This window comes from Diabrotica undecimpunctata, chromosome 2, assembly GCF_040954645.1.
Source record: "Diabrotica undecimpunctata isolate CICGRU chromosome 2, icDiaUnde3, whole genome shotgun sequence".
NCBI classification, from domain to species: Eukaryota; Metazoa; Arthropoda; class Insecta; order Coleoptera; family Chrysomelidae; genus Diabrotica; species Diabrotica undecimpunctata.
In genome coordinates this window covers 122886909-122910224 of record NC_092804.1, presented here as the reverse complement: position 1 = coordinate 122910224, position 23316 = coordinate 122886909, and the positions used below count along the sequence as shown (strand labels likewise).

At 33.3% G+C, this 23316-nt stretch overlaps 1 protein-coding gene across 2 annotated transcripts in view; it reads right to left on the bottom strand.

Annotated features, from left to right (window-relative positions):
- Positions 1–5197: 5197 nt before the first annotated feature.
- LOC140434835 (uncharacterized) overlaps positions 5198–23316 on the bottom strand; it is a 98843-nt gene continuing 80724 nt past the window's right edge. For both annotated transcript variants that reach the window (XM_072523400.1, XM_072523401.1), the window contains one exon: positions 5198–22592. In XM_072523400.1, the coding sequence (XP_072379501.1) occupies positions 22420–22592 (173 nt within the window). In that variant the 3' untranslated portion in view covers positions 5198–22419. The remainder of the gene's footprint in view (positions 22593–23316) is intronic.

Below are 23316 nucleotides of genomic sequence, written 5' to 3'. Positions count from 1 at the left end.
CAGAATTTGCATACCGGAGCCAAATGATAAGGAATCTCACAAAGGTGAAATTAAGAATTATGTAGGGTATCACTACTTAAGAAATAATTATCTGAGAGCAAGCGGTAAATCATCATTAATTTTCATATCTAACAATCTCTACTTACAAGAATTTTTCTTAATATCTTCTTTAGAAACAGTACTTCTTCTTCTTCTTCCTCTTTATAAGCAATTCTGCTTGTTTGTTGGCGGATTAATACTTGTATGGAATTTTGTCACTTTATCTTTTGCGTGGTGGTCCGATACTTCTTCTGCCGATTGGTGACTTATCTCTTGCTATTTTGACGACACCGGTCTCTTTCATTCTGCTTATGTGGTTATTCCATTCATTTTTCTATTTTGTGTCCATTCATTTATACACTGTACTTTACATTTTCTTCTAATTCTCTTTCGATCTCTCAGCGTATTTCCTGTAATTCTTCTCAGTACTCTCATCTCTGCCGTTTCCAGTAGCCTTTGCGTTGTGGCTGTGTCGGGTCTTGTTTCTGCGGCATATGTCATTATTGGTCTTACACTAGCTTTATAAATTCTTGACTTCATCTCTGTGTTAATGTGTCTGTTTCGCTATATAGTGCTATTAAGGCATCCTACCAGTCTATTTGTTTTTTGTACTTGATCTCTCTCTTCTTTGTCCAGGTCTCCATAGCTAGACAGTGTAATTCCCAATTATTTTATTTCCATTACTTATTCACTACTGACACCATCAATTTATATTTTACATCTGGTTGGTTCTTTGCTGACTACTATTGTTTTAGTTTTCTGAGATGATATTGTCATATTAAATTCTTTTGCTCTTATGTTAAATCTGTGGACCAGTTTTTGCAGACTATCTTTATTTTGGGCTATCAATATTGCGTCGTCTGCGTAACAGAGTATTTTTATTTCAATGTTTCCCATTCTTTATCATCTTCCTTTTTTAACGCTTTTGATGATTACATCCATGATGAAATTGAAGAGCATGGGGCTCAATGAATCCCCTTGTCTTATTCCGCTATCCATTTCTATAGGTTCTGTAAGTTGTCCATCTATTCTGACTTCCATTTTGTTGTTTTGGCAGATGTTTTCGATAGTTTTTATAATATTAAGGGAACTTTTCTATTATACAGAAGATGGATTACATTTTTGAGTCTTACTCTGTCAAACGCTTTCTTTAGGTCAATCAAACACCGAAATGCTGGTCTATTATACTTAAGTGATTTCTCAGTAATTTGCTTTATAACAAATATTACTACTGTACACGATCTTCCACTACGAAAACCCTGTTGTTCATCTGCTAAACTTGTCCTCTGATTTATTACCACTTGTAAAATTTTAGTTGTAAATTTTAACATGGTATTTAACATTTTTATACCTCTGTAGTTTTCTGGCTGTTTTTATCTTCTTTTCTGAATAGTAGGTAGAATTATTTCGCTCGTTCTCCACTCTTTTAATTGTATTTTATAATTTTACACAATATCCCAGTAATTCGTTTGGTATTCCGTCTTTACCTGCTGGTTTTCTATTCTTCAGGTTTTCAAGTATTTTCCAAACTTCCTGTACATTTATATTAAGTTTTTCATTTGTGGCAATTTCTGGTATTTCCGGTTCTAGACTCGTTTGTTCTTCCTCTGCATAGAGCTTTTTAGGTAGTCAATCCACGTATCCTTTTCTATGTGTTTTGGTTCTATTAGTTTGGTTCCTTTACTTTGACCTCTTATAAAGCGCCATATAAAGTGCATATGTTTCTTCTCTCTCGTGAAAGGTAAGTATATATATATATATATATATATATATATATATATATATATATATATATATATATATATATATATATATATTATTTCATAAAAAACTACTTGTCGAATAGATCATTCAAGATTTTAGCCAATGGGAAAATAATATTTAAATCGAACTTACCAAAAGTTGGGTCCCACTCTGTCATATATGCTTTTACGCAGATGATCTCATCGTATTCTCATTGATAGTATTAATCAACTAAGTCAATGGTCAGCCCAAACTGGCCTACAGTTTTCTTATCAGAAAACCAAGTTGATCAAGTTTTCAAAAAAAAAACTATTAACAGTCATTCACCAAATGTAATTCTGAATAGAGTTCAACTTGAAGAAGAAGAATACCACAAAATCCTAGGACTTACTTTTGATAATAAAACTTACACGGAAAAAACACATAATGGAAACACATGGAAAACATAAAAACTAACTGTAATTATGTAAGTTTCATTTATATATCAGCCTCCAAAACTACTCTTAGTAAAGTTTGAACCATAGACATATAATACAAGATAGACTGACTGCTGAAATCTAGTCGTGTCCCCACAGTGCGACGGAGAAAACTAGAAAACAGTTAGAATTCCATCAAGGTTGAGCTTAGCTGTGTTTGCCTCTTTACTAGGTGTATAAGTTATTTCAAGTGTATCAATAGTATCTATTGATTGCTATTTATTGATAGGACATGCTAAACTCAGTTCACAATTCTGCTCTACGGATCTGTTTCAGCCTAAAGATCTTAAAAAATCTTTTCTTGATATAATTCATAACAACAGTTTTGATAAAATTCTATATACAGATGCCTCCAAATGTGATTCTGGTACGGGCTGTGACGTTACCACTATATCCTACGTAATAAAAAAACCGTACCATCCTTCTCCAGTGTACATACAGGCGAACTGTATGGAATTCTTTAGGCAATAAAATCTATACCTTCGCCGGATCATCGTGTCGCTATATGTACCGACTCACTGGCATCCATCGAGTCAATAAAGTCAGTATACACTTCACATCTGATCAAACAAGAAATACATGATTCATATCAACAACTCCTACTTCAATATATCAGAGTTACAATTATATGGGTACCCTTCCACATTGGCATCGAGGGAATCAGAAGGCAGATTTTTTTTTTTTTCGCTAAGGAAGCTGCATCACGCAAATCAATTCCTGATAAAGATCAAATTTGGAGTGACATAGTTATTCTTAAAGAAAACTGTAAAACACACTTGGGGAGAACATACTGAGAAAATATGCAAAATTCAGTTCACAAAAAGAAAAAGTCAAACCATCTACCTAGCAGTAATAATCCTCTTTTCCCGACATCTCTATCCAGAAAAGAAAAGGTTGTAATGCAAAGATTATGGATAGGGCATACACGCGTGACACGCGGACTCATGCATATATCATATATTATTTCTTCCGAAGATTCGCTGTTATGTATTCACTGTAGTAATGCCCAACTCAATGCAAACACGTCCTAACGTGGAATGCCGACATTACGAACACAGCCGCATTGCTAACGATTTGAACGGTAGTTTGGAGGACCTTCTCAATTCCCCAAACTGTTTCGGACGACTGATAAATTTATTGAAGACTTCACAGTTGTATAATCAAATTTAGTGCATCTAATGTTGAAAACAAAGACAGTGTGAAAAAACTGTAAAATAAATTAGTTATAGTCTGTTAAATATTTTAATCCGATAATTGCTAAAATAAAATTGCTTAAATATTTTAATCCGCTAATGTTTAATGACCTGCGTTGTCGAGACACGTTAAACTATATAACGAAAAAATGTATCCAATTACATTTTGGGGTATATTTTTATTTATCGTATGGCATACAATAAGAACACATATTTAAAAAGCAATATAAAACATTACATGGAGTATTACAAACGAACATCTAATGCATTAATATAGTCTAAAACATTTTCGGTCGCATTCAGGAACTCGTCAAAAACTCCGGGGAACCGCCTTCGGGGGCATTCTTCAACAATGTGACGGACGGTCTGTCTTTGCGCACCACAGTCACACTCCGGAGTAAGGGCTTTTCCCCATTTATGTAAGCTGTCAGCACATCTACCGCTTCTTGTTCTTATTCTGTTTAGCGTTGTCCATGTACTCCGGGTCAGTTCAAAGCTTGGCGGTTTCTGATCGATACAGGCCATTTGCTGTGCCTCCTGTGGTGAGTCGCGCTCCCATTGTCTTCTCCAAGCGTTGGTGAGGTCGAAATGTTCCTGATGTAAGGAGGTGGCCCTTAACATGACAGGATATCTGGAGCGCAACCTGGAATGCCCGTTCTGTCTACAGATCAGAAACTCTCCAAAACTAGATAAATCATCTAGATAAAAGTCATATATTATAAAATATATATATTTTCATGCGAAAAACCCTAAAAAGTATATAATACGATTTAAATCAAAATTGTTCAACTTCTCTTAAACGTACAACTTGTACGTGGCCAAATGAGAGAAAGAAGACAAAATCAGAAATCCTATCGTGATGTGTTCTTGCCAGGAGATCTAGAGATTTAGATTATCTGGCTGCCTATAGTGCTAGTTCATTTAGCATTACCCAGGGTGCACGTGTAGTATTCTACTACGGACGCGAACTAGCTTTACACCCCACATTTTGGGGTGTTTGCCAGTAATAGCCTAGTATTGCTCATCTTTTCCGAGTTTTTGCATTGAGGTATGTCGTATGTGTAATATACTGCCTCTAGTTTCTGTAGAATTGTTCTCTGATTTTGTCTTCTTTCTCTCATTTGGGCCACGTACAAGTTGTACGTTTAAGAGAAGTTGAACAATTTTGATTTAAGTCGTATTATATACTTTTTAGGGTTTTTCGCATGAAAATATATATATTTTATAATATATAACTTTTATGTAGATGATTTATCTAGTTTTGGAGAGTTTCTGATCTGTAGACAGAACGGGCATTCCAGATTGCAATCCTTAAATCACGTACCTATTTGTCGCGTATTCATCGCTCGTTTTTTTCTCTTTGAACACTCATAGCAAATATTCTTTAAAGGGTAGTGTTGTTAGCCCTACATTCAGTCCCCAACTTGGAGAGGGGCTCCAGCATACTTTTGCCATGCCGCTAGAGACTCGCATTTGTTCTTTGCCGTTAGCGTCAGACAGGTGAGAGCCACAAGAAGATGAGAATAGGACTTGCTTGATACTTATGATTTCTTAATCAATTATAGTGCTACATATATTCCATACTAATCAATTATAGTGCTACATATACTCCATACTGTTATATGGAGTTGTAGCGTGTACGCCAAAAGTTGCCAATTGGAACAGATTTGAGGCATTTGAAACCTGGGTATATAGACGAATGTTACGAATACCTTGGACTTCCCACCCCACCAACTCGAAAGTTATCCACCGAATGAGCAGAGCACGTGAGCTCATTGGAATCATAAAGAAGCAGAAAACTGCATATCTCGAACATATAATGAGAAATAACAGATACAATTTTCTACAGCTCACAATCAAGGCTAAGACTGATTAAAACCGTGGACGGGTTGAACGCGAAAGAATTGCTGAAAAAGACTGAAAATAGAGAGTTTGCCAAAATTGTGACCGATCGATAGGAGAAGGCACTCGAAGAAGACGATCAATTATTGCGACAATTTAGATAATTTATATAATTATTGTTAATGTAGACGGATCATCGTGGCTTCATACAGCAACATCATGTGATATAAGTACATACAATTGTTTTAAATAAAACGCACGGTATTATAGAATATATTTAATATAAAACAATCAATAAATAAGTCAAAATATAACATTTATACATTTTAGGCAGTTTAAATAAAAGTTACAGTTAATATCACATGAGAGTAGAAAATCAACCGCTTTTAATAGAAAATAATGAGATGTTAAAAACAAATAAACTTATCTACAGTTAAAATAATTGTTCCCTATCAATTATAGTTAAATTTGGTTTCTGAGATCAAAAACACTAATCAAAAAAGGGAGTATAAACAAATTTATTTTAAAGTTCAATATTGATCAAGACCGTTGATCTGCGATGCTATTAACTTTAAGAGACATTGCAACTACGTATGCTACTCATATAGGTACTGCAAAACTAATTTGTACAAGAGACTCGGAAATAATGTATTCTCAGTATTCGAATTTATTTGTGGAAGAAATACATTACTTAATAAACAACCTGAACACCTTCATATTTGGAACATAACGCTCTATTATAAAAAAACATTAAATTTCCTATTAATTACTGAATATTTCTTTAAGTAAGTTTATTTCTGAAAGACCTAAGTTTAGTTAAAGTAGTATATATAATGCACCAAGACGATTAAAAAAAGACAAGGTTCTGACCGAATGAGGTTTATAACGGGAAATTAAGATTTACTTATTCTTCATTAGCATTTAAGGGATCATTTTACTATAATATACAGTATTACAATACATTATAGATATGTGTTCCTAGCGAAGTCTTTGTATTTTTCCTCCGAGCTGCTACACCTGTAGTCTTTAGTGACGATTATATGCCTAGAAAAGTTGTGGGATCGTCATCCGTCAACGATTATTATTTTCGAGAACCGGTCTTACGGGGATCAGTTGTGAACAACCCAATACTTCCTTAATCATACTGTAAGGTAATAGGTTACTATTAGATCGTCAACTATTTCGCGAAGCTTATCACGATAATCTCTGAGTAATGACCGTTCAAAGATAATCGCTGGGCACTATTTCTTTATATTTTCTCTAGAGACTTTGTATTTTTCCTACGAGCTGCTACAACTGTAGTCTTTAGTGACGATTGTATGTCTAGAAAAGTTGTGGGATCGTCATCCGCCAAGAATTATTATTTTCGAGAACTAGTCTTACGGGGATTTGTTGTGAACAACCCAATACTATCCTTAATCATGCTGTAAGGTAATAGGATACTATTAGATCGTCAACTATTTCAGGTATTTCATTTATTGGTATGAAGAAAACGCAAAAAACTTCTTATCTTTATATATGGTTCGAAAATTCCAGAATCAACTTCGTTTCTATATGATTCCTCTTCAATATATATATACATCGGTTTAGAACGTCTTTCAACGTTGTCCGATACCTAAACACCATCTCTTCCTCTTCAATATAAATTAACTTAAAGTTTTCGTCGACGACTGCGAGAATCATAGCCAGAGCCACTTCCCTATTATTCCTGCCAACCTCGACGCCTTTGTTCGAAGTAAAGAGAAGATGAAAACCAAATATAATGGAAAACTGGTAATTTGGAGAAAAGAGAAGTGGGGGAAGTGAAGTAAGTACTAAATTAAAATAATGTAAAAAACTTTCTCTACGTTTACAACAAGTTTTATAACAATTTTAAAATCAAAAGTAGAGTATTGCTATCTAGAGTTCTTTCCCCTCCAACATAACATGTTTAAATGGTATTCGTCCTCTTCCAACTGCTGAATCAAAAAATATTCAAGTAATCGTTTTATTTTACTTAGCGAACTCATTTTAATTTCACACTAGCACAACGACTCAGCAAATGTACAAAAAACTAACAGAACAAATGGTAAACACACGACTAAAAAGTTACAACCATGTACATATCAACGAATTGTAAGTGCTCGAAGGAAAATAGTATGCAACGATTAATGTGTGACGATTTTACTTGGAATGATCATCGTTACAGTCGACCCTAGGAAAAGTGACCTTCAGATATATGCGTGATATTAGAATTGGGCAATACTATGTTAAAAATCTATTTATTACGACAACTTGCAACTGGTCACAAACTGTTGATAGAAAAATTGCGAGAAAACATCTTAATTGGATAATACACACGCGACTGTTGAGCGCGACAGGGTTGAAGATGAGCTTATTAACCTTACACACAGTATTACTTTAAGAAACTTAGATGCTGATACATCTGATTCGAATGATATGCCAAGACATATTTGCCTCATATGGAGGTAAAAGTACGATATTCCACTGCGAGAACACTACGTCCATAACGTAATTAATCAAACTCACATGTTTACATACACTTAAGAATAGGAGAAAACATTGGAAACAATTTTCCAGTTAAAAAGCGGCCGCAAATAGTTCATCACTTCAATTAATGGTAATTAATTTTTGGAACAAAAATTTCCTTCATTTATTTTTTAAATAAAATACGCAGCTCATAAGGTATATGAATGTTATTTACATCAAATTATAGCTAATTTTTTTTAATATGATGATATAAGGCCCCTGAGAAAAGAGTATCAAAGATAAAATACAAGAGAGCTAGCGCACAACGCCACTGGTTTGCCATAGCTAGTGTCAGTTGTGTGAGTTTTTAAAGCATGCCTCGATGGATAGTGTTAATAACACACATATTATCCCTTGTTAAACCAGTGTCATTGCGCGCTAACTCTATTTTACTTTATCTTTGATACCGAGAGTTGTTAACAGCTGGCAACCCTATTTTGTGAGCATTTTTTCTCAGGCATCCTTATATCACCATATTAAAAATTATTGATTATATCAATGTATTATTCTTATTTTAGATGTATATAAAAATGTGAGTTTGATTAACTACGATATGAACGTTACCGACGCTTTAATGTTTAATGTACCTCAATACCATACATGTCTTGGTTGGTTCAAACTTCATCTCCATGCATAATAATCTCGTTTACGTATTACTAATGTATTATTTCAAGTGTCTGGTTTTTTTTGCGCAGAGTCACTCGTCACTCAGAGTGGGATCTGAAATACGAGTACATAACAAAACCAGGACGAGTACCTGGTCTTTCTTTCCAAAAAAATTCGTTTTCTGCCTTATGAATTTAAACTTTATTTAGCTTATCGTATTGCACAGAGAACAATCTTTTGTTTATGCTGTATTGTATTAATATTGTGCAAAATATGTTTATAGTATTTAAGAACCCAATCTACAATATTCATCGTCCAAATTTAAGTTAAAATATCGTACAGGAAAGACGTAGCAATGGGCCTTCTTTATCTTTCTCATTGGGTATTTCTATCATTTCACTTGTCTATTTCAAATATTTTAAAAATGCTGCCTAACAAAAATTTACCACATTTACCGTTTATTTTAACCCATTAGCGCTCAGTGGCATCTTTGATTGCCAGTGACCTTTGACACCCATAAAATCTCATGTGTATTATGTGTGGCCTATTTTTAGATGGTATATAATTTTTAGCATATCCACATGTATTTCTAACCTACAACTTTGTTTGTAAGTTTGTTAGGTGCTCTCTAGTATTTATTTCAATATCAGAGTTTGGCAGCAACCAAACTTAGTCCTAAACAATGTATTTTTTAAATAATTTATAATATTTTGTGTTCATATTGAGTTCATTTTAAACTAAAGGCTTATTATATATACTGATTTAAGAAAATTAACTGTTCATTGAATTATAACATAATTATGGTACCCTGAATTTACGTGGCAACTTTAGTTGCCACTGAGCACTAGAATGATTTTCTTTTTTAATTTTAGGTTGGAAGATAATACGTTTAGCGTAGATGAGATTATGAAAGCTTGTGAAGAAAATTACGGATCAAGTTTTTTTAGAATAATCCGGATGTCCTTTATTCCTTTAGGAATAGATCAATTCCTTTAGGAATAGTTCCGTCTATCGAATCTGCTGAAGCAGATACTGACGAAGATTCAGATTTATCAGATGATGGAACAGAAGGAAATCCGAATCATCTACCAGGTCGAATCCTCAGATCGCAAGCGATTGTTGAGTTGGATGAGGACATTGCTGATAATTATTCAAACAGTACAGCAGATATTTGTTTGGATGAGACAAATATTGATTTGCCACAGCCAGGTACTTCAAAACCTTTTGCAAACAAAAAGCGAAAAATAATTGCATCCTCAAAGGCTGTTTGGTTTTAACATAAAGAAAAGAGTTTCAATTTACCTGCCATTACACCCTTTGGAACAGTGACTAGATTTTTTAAAAAAACTCGGTAAATTCTCCGCTTCAAGCTTTTAAATATTTTTTAACGATACTTTAATGGAACATATAATTAAGTACACAAACTTTATGCCTGACAAAAGGTAATACATAGCTTAAATGTAATTTACGATGAAATTTCTGACTTCTTGGGAATAATCTTATTGTCTAGTTACCACTAACTGTCGAGTAAGCGGATGTATTGGCAACATGAACCTGACGGCAAGGTAGATATAGTTGCAAAAGCAATCCGGAGACGTCGACTCGAAGATATATTACGGTATCATCGAAATGGTAACTCGAAAATAAACACTGACAGGTTTTACAGGGTGCGCCCTATGTTTGATTATCTAAATAATTCATTCAAGCAAGTACCAGTTGGAAATTCAGTTGATATAGATGAGAGCATAGTATTATGGACGTCATCCTACAAAACAATTTATACGGAGCAAGCCTATCAGAAGTGCCGTTTAAAAATGTTCAGCGGTTTAATAAACGTGAACAAAGGAAGGTGATAAATGTGTGGATCTGTGGATGAATGTTGTGTTCAAGGTTGGCTTCTATATAGGCTTTTACGTCACGAATTACCACACTTGCAATTTAGAAGACAAGTAGTATTATAGCTTCTTACAAAATATGGATGTTCTCCAACTAAACCCAGGGTGTATACATCGTTTAAAATATCCGCTGTTTTGGTAGATTTAAAAACGGACAAGAAAAATCACATTATCGTGAAAGGAGACTCAAAGTACCACTGACGCAAAATGTGTCAAAGAAGAACAACATACTTGTGTAAAAAATGTAATGTGCCCCCACATGTGACTTGCTTTGAAACTTTCCATACTATGTATCTCTAGTTTTGTTAAAGCACGATTAGTTTTTAATACATTTTTATTACAAATAAACATTTTTATTATTACCAAACCGTAAGCGCTCCGTGGGAACTAAAGTTGCCATTCATTTTGAGAACCTTTTAACAGACCTTGATTTTTTTTCATTTTTAGGTAAATATATAACACTCTTTGTAATAAAATCTATAAAAAAATTTACAACTTTCAAGCTTTTTAGTTGTGAGCACTATAATGGGTTAATATTTATTATACCGTATAAAGAATATAAATGTATAATAAATATAAGAGCATTCAACCACATATAGATAAAGAGTAAAGTAACTCTTTAATATATATTATTTATTTACTCCCTTTTTTGAAATTATTAACAAAATCTTTTAACAAATTTTAATAAAATACTGGCACTATCTCTCAATTAGCTAAGTCTACTCAACTAAAAAAATGTCAAAAATATTGATCGCGACTACACAGTTCTTAAGAAAATATAATACTTTTACGAGAATACAAAATAATTAATTATTACAGAAAAATACGTATGCACTAAAAAGATTCCAAAAATATTTATTAAAAAATTTGTGATATGCTACTGACTACACTAGACTACGCTAGAATATGTAGAAATACATTCCTCCAGTTATTAAGTATACAGGAAATAATTAGAATATTAGTTATTAAGCAGTTATTAAACATACAGGAAATAGTTAGAATATTATTGTTAATTATTTTAAAACAAAATAACTCATTTACTGTTTATATTTTATATAATGGGTGGTTTTTACTTTAGATCTCGCTTTAGAGGATACAGAGCACCTTTAACACTTTATGTCCGATACAGTGATTCTTTCTTTTCTAACATATTGGCAATCAACTCTTGATTTTCACCGCCAAATCAATCTGGACAGTCACGGGTGTAGTTTGCCTATATAATTTCGGTTTTTATGTTTAATGTCAAACCCATTGAATATATTAGTGACAGAATTATGAAAGTCTATGAAACACTATCAGCCTTCCTCTCATCGGTATATAGGTTAGAATGATGGAACCAATAGCCTGCATGAAACACCTCCCAGTAAAAGTAAGTAGTAAACGGTAAGTAGTAAAAGTAAGTAGAAACCACGCGAAAATGTTTAACGCGAGAAAACAGTAAGAACAAATCAAATTTTAATAATACGAACGTTGACGTTTTCTTTGATGCTTTTAGTAATTATTTTTGATGGTAACCTCGAATTTCGCCCAATATAACAAAATCGAAACAAATTTCACTTTTCATTTCATTTACTTTTTCGATGGTTACAGTTTTAATAGACTCTAAAAACAATATATTCGTCGGTACTTGGTAGCTCATAGGTAACTAACGCTCCATTATTAGCCACCTTTTAAAAACGGTCTCCTCTAATATCGGTCATTTTCGAAATGTCTAAAACCAATTAATGGAAATACTCGTACTCTTGATACTCTTGACCCTCTTAATAAAATGTTCGCGGTCATTTCGGTGAACTCGAAAAAAAAAAAAAAAACTTTGCCTCTATACAACGGCTAACTAATTATTTAGGGTGCAATACCATAGAATTTTCAAAGAATTATCAATAATTATGAAAATATCCGCACCGTTCAACCTTTTATGGTAAAGGCTACTGGAATTGGCTATTTGGAATTGTTAATCTTATTGGGCAGCAGCCCGTTGAAAAGAAATAAGTAAATATTGTCAGGGGAGAGGCACATATTATGCAGAGAACTTTTACAGAGTAAAAAAGTATGGAAACGCTAATAGAGCGGCGACTAATAAAATAAGAATAACTGTGATAATAGTCAACCTAGGCTAGGAGAAAAAATCATAAAAAAAAATATTGCTAAGACAATTTGTAAACCTAAGTATAGATCCTCTATACTTAGTCGATCGGTATCGATTTTAAACTGTAGATTACATATAACTAGGACACTGGTAAAATTTGTTATAAACTTCATCTTCAGGTGCCATCTCCTCTACGGAGGTTGGCAATCATCATAGCTATTTTAATTTTTGAGACAGTAGCTCTAAATAGTTGTTTTGAGCTGCATCCAAACCATACTCTCAGGTTCTTAAATCATGAAATTCGTCTTCTTCCGATGCTTCTTCTGCCATCTATCTTTCCCTGCATTATGAGTCGCAGGATGCCATACTTCTCGTCCCGCATCACATGTCCGAGATACTGTAGCTTTCTTTCTTTAATTGTAAGTTCAACTTCCTTCTCTTTACCTATTCTTCTCAGTACTTCATTGTTCGTAACTTTATCTACCCAGGAAACCCTCATAATTGGTCAAAGGCGATAAGTCATCTCATTGTGTCTGGATTTAACGTCCATGATTCCACTCCATAGTATAGTACATGTATACGTAACATTTTGTTAGGCGCACTTTAAGAGCTAATGTTAAATCTTTGCCACATAGAACCTTTTTCATTTTCATTAAATTAGAACGTGCTTTTTCGATTCTTACTTTGATTTCTGCAGTGTAGTCATTATTTTCTGTTATAAGTGTTCCAAGGTAAGTGCACTTTTATACCCTTTCGATCTGCTGGCTCTCTACTTTCAAGATTTCGTTAGCATTATGGTTGTTTTTAAAAATTTTCATAAACTTCGTCTTTTTGATATTTAGCGAAAGTCCGTACTCCCTACTACACATTACTATTTTACTTATGAGTCTTTCCAGGTCTTGTAAACTATCGGCTATTATTACGGTATCATCTGCATATCTGATGTTGTTAACTAAGACTCCATTTACTCTTATGCCGTCTGTTTCATCTTCCAGAGTTTCTCGAATTACCTCTTCAGAATAAGCGTTAAATAATAGAGGTGATAGTATGCAGCCTTGCCTGACACCTCTCTTTATTTCCATTTCTTCAGATGTCTCTTTTTAAATTCGTACTATTGCTCGCTGATTGTAATAAGGTTTGCTATTAGCCTTAAATCTCTTTCATCTAGGTTTTTATTTTTTAGAATTTCCATGAGTCGGTCATGTTATACTTTATCAAACAATTTATTGTAGTCTATAAAACAGACGTAAAGAGGACGGTTAACATCGGTTCCAACCGTGTAAGTGTATAACCATCCAAAGGGGACAGTTATACACTTAATGATACACAATTCAGATATATGCACAGGAGCTATCTACGCCTAAAATTGGTATGGCATCACAAGAAGAAATTAATAAAATCAAATATTAGCTAACGAACTCGCGTTTAATATTAACTATGTGTAACAGTGTTCATTAATATATTAAATTAATCAAAATATTTTAATGAAATGCCAAGTGTATCCTCTATTATTTTTTCAAATGGTGTACTTCCACCTTTGGCGAGAATTTATGAACCATTACTTTTTACGCTATTATTTAAGTTTCCTATATTCTTAACACCTGGAATGTTTATTAATAAAAAAGAGGACATACGTATATTTCTGCATTACTTACAGAGTGATACATCGTTATGAGGTAAAGTAAAAATAATTGACTATAATCTATCTTTATGCATGAGAAAATAATATTCATAAATAATAAATACATTTAAATAACAATCGTAGTAAGCTTTTTGCGTATGATAAACTTTCAATGGTATGTCTTCTAGATACTTACGGAATGTTTCTGTAACAATTTATTTAATTGTGTGACATAATGCTATAAATAAGAATTTATTATTATTATTATTATACACAGGTTTGGGAAAGGGTACACACCACATATTCAAAGTAAAATTATAGGAACTCCTGAAAGGGATTCTAGTAGAATTGCTGTACAAAAAATGAAACTACCTATGTTAGTGGATAAATTTCAGGTTGAATTTAGAACAAAGGCACATAAATACATGGCTGATGTGAAATTTATACCAAGTGCGGTGAGATATGTTCATTCGAAAAATATTCCATTTGCAGTAGCAACAGCATCATTACAAGAAAGTTTTAATCTTTTAAAACGGGAAAGCTCAAAGACTTTTTCTCATTATTTAACAAGTTACCCGCCAAGCTATCTTTTTAAATTAGGCCTACAGGTCAACTGAACTTTGACAATTATTACTGTTAAATATTTAACGCCATTGTTGTAATTTTTTTCAAAAGTAATTAATAACGAAAAATTTTTCAATATTTGACTGGCTGTCCGATGGGCAAGACGCGACGTAGAAAGAGTTTGAAAGTCACTTAACGCCACGCCGGTCCAACTTCGTAGGTAGTAGGGAGAGAGTTTTGGCACGCCACGCAGATTAGTGTAGCTGGAGTACTTGTCGATACATGTTGAATCGCTAAAATAGTTCGGTATTTACTGTTACACAATGAGTTCGCGAAATACACGAGGTTTATCAGATTATGAACTCGAAGAAATACTAAATAATATGTCCGACGAACAAGATGAACATGAATTTATCGATGATTCAATTATAGATCGTAATTATGAACCTAATTCCGATGAAATCTCTGATAATTCTGTAGACGAAATGGGAACTTTCGAAAAACATAAGTTGATTTAATAAGTATTATATATGTTTGTACCCATTGTTATAATATTTGCAGTCGAAGATGAATGCGCTGAAAATGTTTAACACTTTATTATGTGTTTAACACACATTATTTTTAGCACTAAACACACAAGATAGTAAGAATCATCAGAATATATCGACGTGTGATGTTGGAATATCAATGAGAGTAGATGATGATCGGACAGAACCAAAAGGCAATCAAGTACAATTGCCAACTTCTTCAATTGAAGCTTGTGTTAATAGTGATGTAGTTGGCATGTTAGCAATGGGTAAACCAGAAGAGTTCTTTTCCGCTATCGTTGCTGACTCAATATTTAAATTGATAGCAAATCAGACAAACGCTACGCAAACACTGGTCAACACCGACACTCCTTCATCTTCTAGGCTACACAACTGGAATCCCACAGATACTGTTGAAATAAAAAAGCTTTTTGGTTTGATAGGTTGGATGGGACTTGTAAAATTATCAACATCGCCAGATTATTAATTGGACTCAAGATCCCTTGTTTAAAATGGGGTTTGCATCGAGTGTTATGCCTATAAATAGGTTTGAAATTCTATTCACTTTTCAAATAATGAGGAATATATAGAAGGAGACAGATTACACAAAATAAATAATTTAGTGAACTTAATTTTGAAAAACTATCAATCTGTTTACGTACCTTAAACAATTGTGTGTGTGGACGAATCAATGGTTCCTTTTAGAGGGAGGCTACTGATGAAACAGTACAACAAGCAAAAACGACATAAATATGGAATTAAAATTTTTAAATTGTGTTGTAAAAATGGTTATACATATAATTTACACAAAAATACACATCTTATAGGAACAGCCAGACAAAACAGAAAATTAATACCAAAAGAAGTAGCTAAAAAAAAAGTAAAAGTAGGAGAAGTAGCAGCTATAGAGAATAGCAGAGGGATAAGCTTTCTAAATTGGAGGGATAAACGTAATGTGTTAATGCTGTCTACTTGCCATTCGATTGAAACTGTAAATGTACAAAGAAAACAAGGAACTTCTTTAGTAAAACCAAAAATGGTTTTAGCTCACAATACAGGCAAAGCTGAAGTTGATTTATCAGATGTTATGACAGCATATTCCAGTCCACTATGTAAAACTTTTAAGTAGTGCAGAAAAATAGCAATAGAGCTATTACTAAATACTTCAGTACTGAATGCATATTGCATACATCTTGTATGTGCAGGTTACTGATAACAAAATAGGTGTGGTTGAATTTCGCAAAGAAATTGTAAAGTTTCTCCGTTGTAGCAGTTCAGCAAATCCCATCACTCTGGTCACTCCGAAAAGAAAATGCCACGAGTTAAGTGAGGTCCAGGGACATATGCATAAAATACGAAGATACTGCAATTCATGTTACAAAGCAAATATAAAAATGAAGGTCGTATAGTAGCAAAGCATAAAACTAAAAAAGTTACTACACAGTGTAAAGAGTGTAAAGGAACATCATTCTTGTGTTTACAATGTTTTAATAAATTACATACTGTTACTCAGGTACATGAAATATAAAATGTAATGTTTTTGTAAACAAATTTAAAAAAAAGCTTCATTTTTATTAAAAAAAAATGTTTACCATTAAAAATATCCCGTGCAGAATGTTTGCACAGACCGTGCCGGGCCATTACATGCATTATGCGTTTTGTACACAGTTAGTTATGCCGGCGGCCTGGTAAGCTGCAATAAAAATAGGATTATAGTGCCGGTCCCATTGGACCGACGTGGCGTGATGGAACATTGTGGTGCCGGTCCTATGGGTCCGGCACGGTAGTTAACTTGTTAATCATATAGTTTGTGAAGGTAGTGATTCTGAAGTGAAATCAGGGAAGCCTGCAGCTGGCATATTTTTAGTTTGTGCTTCTAGATTTACTGATACGCCTAGTCCAGAAAAATGTTTGGTGTTTGAAGAATGCCCAAGATGTATATATTAGCCGCTATTGGTGTCGGAATGCTAGCTGTTAGTTAGCTGTCCAGTGCCGGTTATACCGGCAATCCAACTAGTAGTAGAGTGTAAATACTCAGCGAAAGTCGAAAGAAGAGACTCGTGGCCTGGTATTAGCCAAGATACATGCTTACCTATAGCGTACAGAGCTGAATAAGTACACTAAGATTGACTACTAGTGAAGAGGTTGATCCACAGATGGAGCCTTACAGTACAGAACAGAGAGTCTAACATGTGAACTAGAGCTAGAGAGCTGGACTTTTTGTCAAAGGTTTCCCGTCTTTACGTTCAGCTGAGTGTTATTCCATTCTTGTCCAGAATATTTGCAGCTGAGTGTTTTGCTCTTATCGGAACACTCGAAACACTCGCAACATATAATCGATCACTTATAATCTCCCGATAATGGTAAAACTCCAGATTCGTGACTTTTCGTCTCCTCTGTCAACTTTTAAATATTATAAATAAAACAGTAACATAAATAAATACAATAATAAGAACCAAAGCTAGAATACGTTAATGCCAGAGCACGTTGCAAGGTAGAAGTGGAAAACAAGATTTTGTGGAAAATGTATTTAAAGGTTTAAAGCCAGCATCATGAAAGAGACACATATTTATTACAACATATATTAACAATTCACCAGATTTCGTAAAAGGAGAGCTATTGTCATTTAAATAAAAAGATACCGACGATACCACGAGAATATGTAGGTGTTTTTGAATAGTGGTTGGAATAAAGGATAGATTTGTTATCCGTACATATATTATAGTATACAATCCGAAGAAATAGATATGGTAAACGAAGGTATTAGTAATTGACATTGTGTGATATATAAGTAATTTTATAATTAGAATATTACTAGCTTGTGTATTATTAATAGTAATATTTATATTGTATTTATATGGCGTTGATTACATTTTAGTAAGCTCTTTAACCGTATATTATTTCAAATATTTGATATTATTTTACATTTTACATAATAGAGAAGGAACTTATTTTTTTATTTTTGCGATTCTACATCTTTAAAATATGCCAATTTATTATTATTATTATTGTTATTACTTTCTGATACATAAAGATATATGAAACATAAAATTTGTAAAACACAAAAATTCATGAAACATACCACCCTGTATAAAATAAATTGAGCTTATAAGTCCAACCAAATTAGTTACATATTAATGTTGTAAATTTATAACTTATGCTGTTCACATCATTTACGAATAACAGGAAAAATGTCATACAATATTGCCGAATACTAAACTCAACACAAATTATTCAATAATAATGTTACACGTGAGTTATACGATAAAATAAAGCAAGTTTTTTACATAAATATTGTACCACCACAGTTATTAAAATATGACAAAAGTAAGTTCTATGGATATCTACCAAAAATCGAGTTTTGATCTCTAAGTTTGATATTATAAAAGAGTAGGTACACTGCAAAGTACTGAAAAAGAGTTTAAAATAAAAACATCAATATAGAATAGGTTTTAGAACGACGAGAACGAAAATAGATTGCATATTTACTGTATGTCAGGCAGTTAGAATAAGAAAATTGCACTTGGTTACGTATTGCAAATACCAGAGAAATATAGTATGACACTATTATAAGTTGTACATTATGTATAATATGTTTTTATGCTAATTACTATTAGAAGAACGTAACGGACTCGTAACTAATGCAAATTAATAAGGTTCCCCAACATTATTCAAAATTATTTGGATCACATTCTAAATACATCGAAAAGAAACTAGAAAAAAATGGATCTGTATAGCTTTAAACGATAAAAATAAGTATCAAATAAAAGCAAAAACTAAAAGGTAATACGGGGTATTACCATATATATTATATTATATAACATTTATATAACATAAATGGCCAATACTTGAATCACTTGAGATATGCAGACGACATTGTATTAATAAGGGATAAAAGGGAAGAATTACAAAATATGATGGATGAATTAAATAGCGAATCAACAAAAATAGGCCTACAAATGAATTATAATAAAACGAAAATTATGACCAACCAACCAGAAGAATTAATAATTAAAATTGCACAAACAACTATAGAACAAGTAAAAGAATATGTATATTTGGGACAACTAGTTAAATTAAATAAAGAAAATCAGACCGGAGAAATAAAGAGAAGGATACGGTTGGCTTGGGTATCCTTCGGAAAACTTTCCTATATACTAAAAAATAGAAAATACCCCCAATATTTAAAAACAAGAGTCTTCGACCAATGTATACTTCCTGTTCTCACCTACGGTTCTCAAACTTGGACGTTTACAAAGGAAAACATGGAAAAAAGAGCAAAGACCGAAAGAGCCATGGAAAGGCAAATGCTGAACATCAGGCTATCAGACAAGAAAAGAATTACTTGGATCCGCAACAAAACAAAAGTGACCGATGTATTAACGCAGATAGCAAAACTTAAGTGGAAGTTCGCTGGACATACATAAGACAGAAAGACGACAGATGGAATAAGATGATTATACACTGGAGACCATATAGTTACAAACGAAAAGGAGGAAGGCCACAAATGAGATGGTCAGATGATTTGAAGAAACACGCAGGCCCGAAGTGGATACAAACTGCCTACAATAGAGAGACGTGGAAGAAGGAAGAGGAGGAATATGCACAAAATTGGACAACAAGGGCTGTATAGATAGATAGAGAGAAAATGTAATACGCCTATGAACGAAGAATGATAAACCAAAATTAGAAATATAACGGCGACCATAAGAAAAAAACCCAGGCTATTAACACGTTGACTGCCGTAATGTATGTAATATTAAATATTTTCTGGGCTTACGATTTTTTTACTCAAAAAGTCTTTATTTGTAATGAATATTCCGTACACCAACAAGTTTTTCAAGTACATAATTTTTTTTTTTCAAATAGTACTTTGCACCATGAAGCAAGTATGCACTATGCAGTCCCCAGTACCAAATCACTATTCAAGACCGTGCGGCCCATCCATATTTCATGCCGACAGAAATCAACCTATTTATCATAGTCGATTATCGCTCTATATAGCAAGCGTTCAGTCTATTTCACGTCGTTGTCTGAGTAACTACAATAAATGGTGCGTCTAAAATGGGTGAATATGAGAAAAAACAACTTCAACCTGGAAAAATTGATGAACCAAACTTTGTCAAATGAAGAAACATTCAGATATTCATCAGAAAGTTATATAAATTGTGATAGTGATACCTCTTCTTCCGACTATTGCTCGTCTGTAAGGAAGAAGAAAAAATACGTCGTACAAAGAAAGACATTTGCTTGATTTAGAAGTAGCTGATCAACAGCGGTTGGTAAGTTAAAACAGTAAGACGAGTTAGGTCCAAGTACAAGTTATTCCTCCCACATTAATGAAACCATTGACGAGGTTATAAAGAACTTACAAGGGAGTAGTGATTCTTTGCCAAAAGAAATACGTGGATGACCAAGTTCAAGCAATTTACAGTGTAATGCAATCACAGGTGGCAGTTTGAATACATTCCCGCTTCTTGCTAATAATTTAGAAATAAACTATAACATTACAGAAACTATGCGAAAAAAAAAACCAATAAATTTCTTTTACCTGTTTGTGGATAAAAGTATTCTTACAATGATGGTGAACAAAACAAATAGACATGCTTCTCAAAAAGCTGAGAAAGCACTTTTACCTAAAGCTCGAATAAGAAAATGGAAAGATACGAGTATAGATAAAATAATTTTTTTTTGTGATTACAAATTTGGATTGGTTTTGTTCAAATGCCCAAACTATCTTCTTATTGGTCTATTAATGTCCTATACTTCAACGAAATAAAACAAGTCATGTCAAGAAACAGATCTGAACAGACATGCAGATATGTAACCAAGACTATTAAGATAAAACCGCTCATAGATCATATCAGAAAAAATTGAAAACGCTATATCTGGTAACATTTGTATAAACCAAACTTGAATCCCCTTTCATGGTCGACTATCTTCCATACAATTTATCAAGCATAAACGGTATAAGCTTTTGAGTAATTTTTTTTTAAATTGTATATAGAAGTTGTTGGTACCTTGCAAAGGAATAATAATGAAAATCCAAAAAATATAATTAAAAAAAGAAAAAAAGGCAGGTCATTTGCACAAAAAGTGACTCAAGATTTGTAGTAGCAAAGTGGTGTAATTATTGCGAGATTTTGATCACGTAAACAAAACGTACGAAAATGCTACCCGTAGCAAGAAATAAAAGTGTGAAAGAAAAGCCAGAAGTGGTATCGGAAAATGGCCATTGAAATTCTCTTGTGGTCAGCAGTTGTAAACGCATTCATATTAGACAAAAACGTAACGGGCTAATATTAGCATACCGCAGTTCAGAGAAGAAATAACAAAATATTGCAAATAAACCCAAAGGAAAACCCTTTGTCTAGGGAAAAGCATGTTTTGGGAGAATTAGAAACCAAGAATCTACGCAGATACGTATTTTGTTAAAAAAAGTTCTTCGAAGAGTTCAACCGAAAGTACACGACTTCCAAAATAAACTAGATGGAAATGTGTTCACTGTGACAAAATAACTTGACTCACAAATGTCCACATTTTGACAGATGTACCGCCCCAGTCAAACTCCCCGCCTGTCCTCGAATCGAATCAGGCTGGATATAAGTTGACACTAACAAAAAAATCCAAATGGATAACTAACGTACCTCCAATGCACACCATCAAACGTAGGAACAAAAAGAAATGAAACTGACACACTAGCATCAAGAGATACGAATTTTTATCTCCAATAGAATACCCAGAGCCGATTACAAAACTTACGACAAAAAACATGTTCTTAATTTAAAACAAATACAATAGGAAATTAAACTGAAGGAAATTCAACAATCTATTACGAACCACCAGATGCAAGACATGCTCACAATCAACTCATGCAGTCATCGATATAGATATCTCCGCTATAATACAACACAGTGAAGCATATTCCTCTGGAATGTTAGAATTACATAAACTAGAGAAAGGCGAATCAACTCAGCACCAACCTTAAAAGGTTACTTACCTCAAACATAACCCAAGCAATAAAATATCTTAATGACATTAACATACTACATACATTGTAATAATCATGAATCTATATATTAAAATGTAATCAAATTGACTATCTTGTGTTTGTTATCCATCTTATGACTTATTAGATAGTTACTGCGTGATTATGAATTTCGACAAAACAAATATTATTCGGAAACATCACAAATTCGTAAAACGTTGTGAACAGTATCTTAAAAATCAATATTAAAATAACTTAAAACAACGAGCACCTGCTTCTTGTGTTACACCCTGTATAAGTAGATTCTTGTTCACGCTGAAGCTGGCGGATATGGACGACTGCTTTCTTCTATCAACTTCAACGAAATTAACTCAAAAATTTGTAAAATGACATCTTCGTTAATTTTTTGAACTTGTAGCGAAGACACCAATAAATGCACAGCTTTTTGAAGAACAGTTTTTCCAAAAGTAAGTTTAAGCGAGTCTAAAATTAAGTTAATATTAGTACTTGAAGTAAACTATAATGTAATGGAACATTATATGTACACGGCGGGCCAAATTTATTTGGAATCCATTTTGACCTTAAATAATTTTTTTAGTTTTGTTCCGATTTTGATAAAATTTGAAACCAATATTGATAGCGCATATTTAAATTAAAATTTACAAGACCAACAGAAAAACTTAAGAGGTCTAAGTACGGGTCATATTTATAAAGGCTTACTTTCAAGGTCGTTGCAAAAGTCACCATGTTAATATTTAACCCATTAAAGCCCGTAATTCAGTAACAGGAGTAAGATGCAATTTTAATTTTGAGATACCGAAAGGCATTAAAAATTATGCCATTGTCGTTGCCACTGCGATGATGTGTGTCACACTTCTTATATTAGTAACAAGTACGATTTCCACATACTCTGCAACGTCGATATTTAGAGCTACCCTTCTCTATTGTATGGTCAGTTCGATCTCCTCGCTTTCCCCTTCAAGAACAAGGGAAAATTGTAACGATGATCGTACTCCACTCACTGATGGCCTATTTCCAATCGATTTCAAAATATAAGTCGCACGTTGGTCACAATATAAATCCTGTCGAAATTGTAACAGTAGCATGGAGTGACCAAGTCGCCGATACACTAGCCAAGTCTGAGCACAGGAAGCATCTACTACCCACTACCACTTTCTTGATCTTATTCGGGTGCAATAAGTTGAGA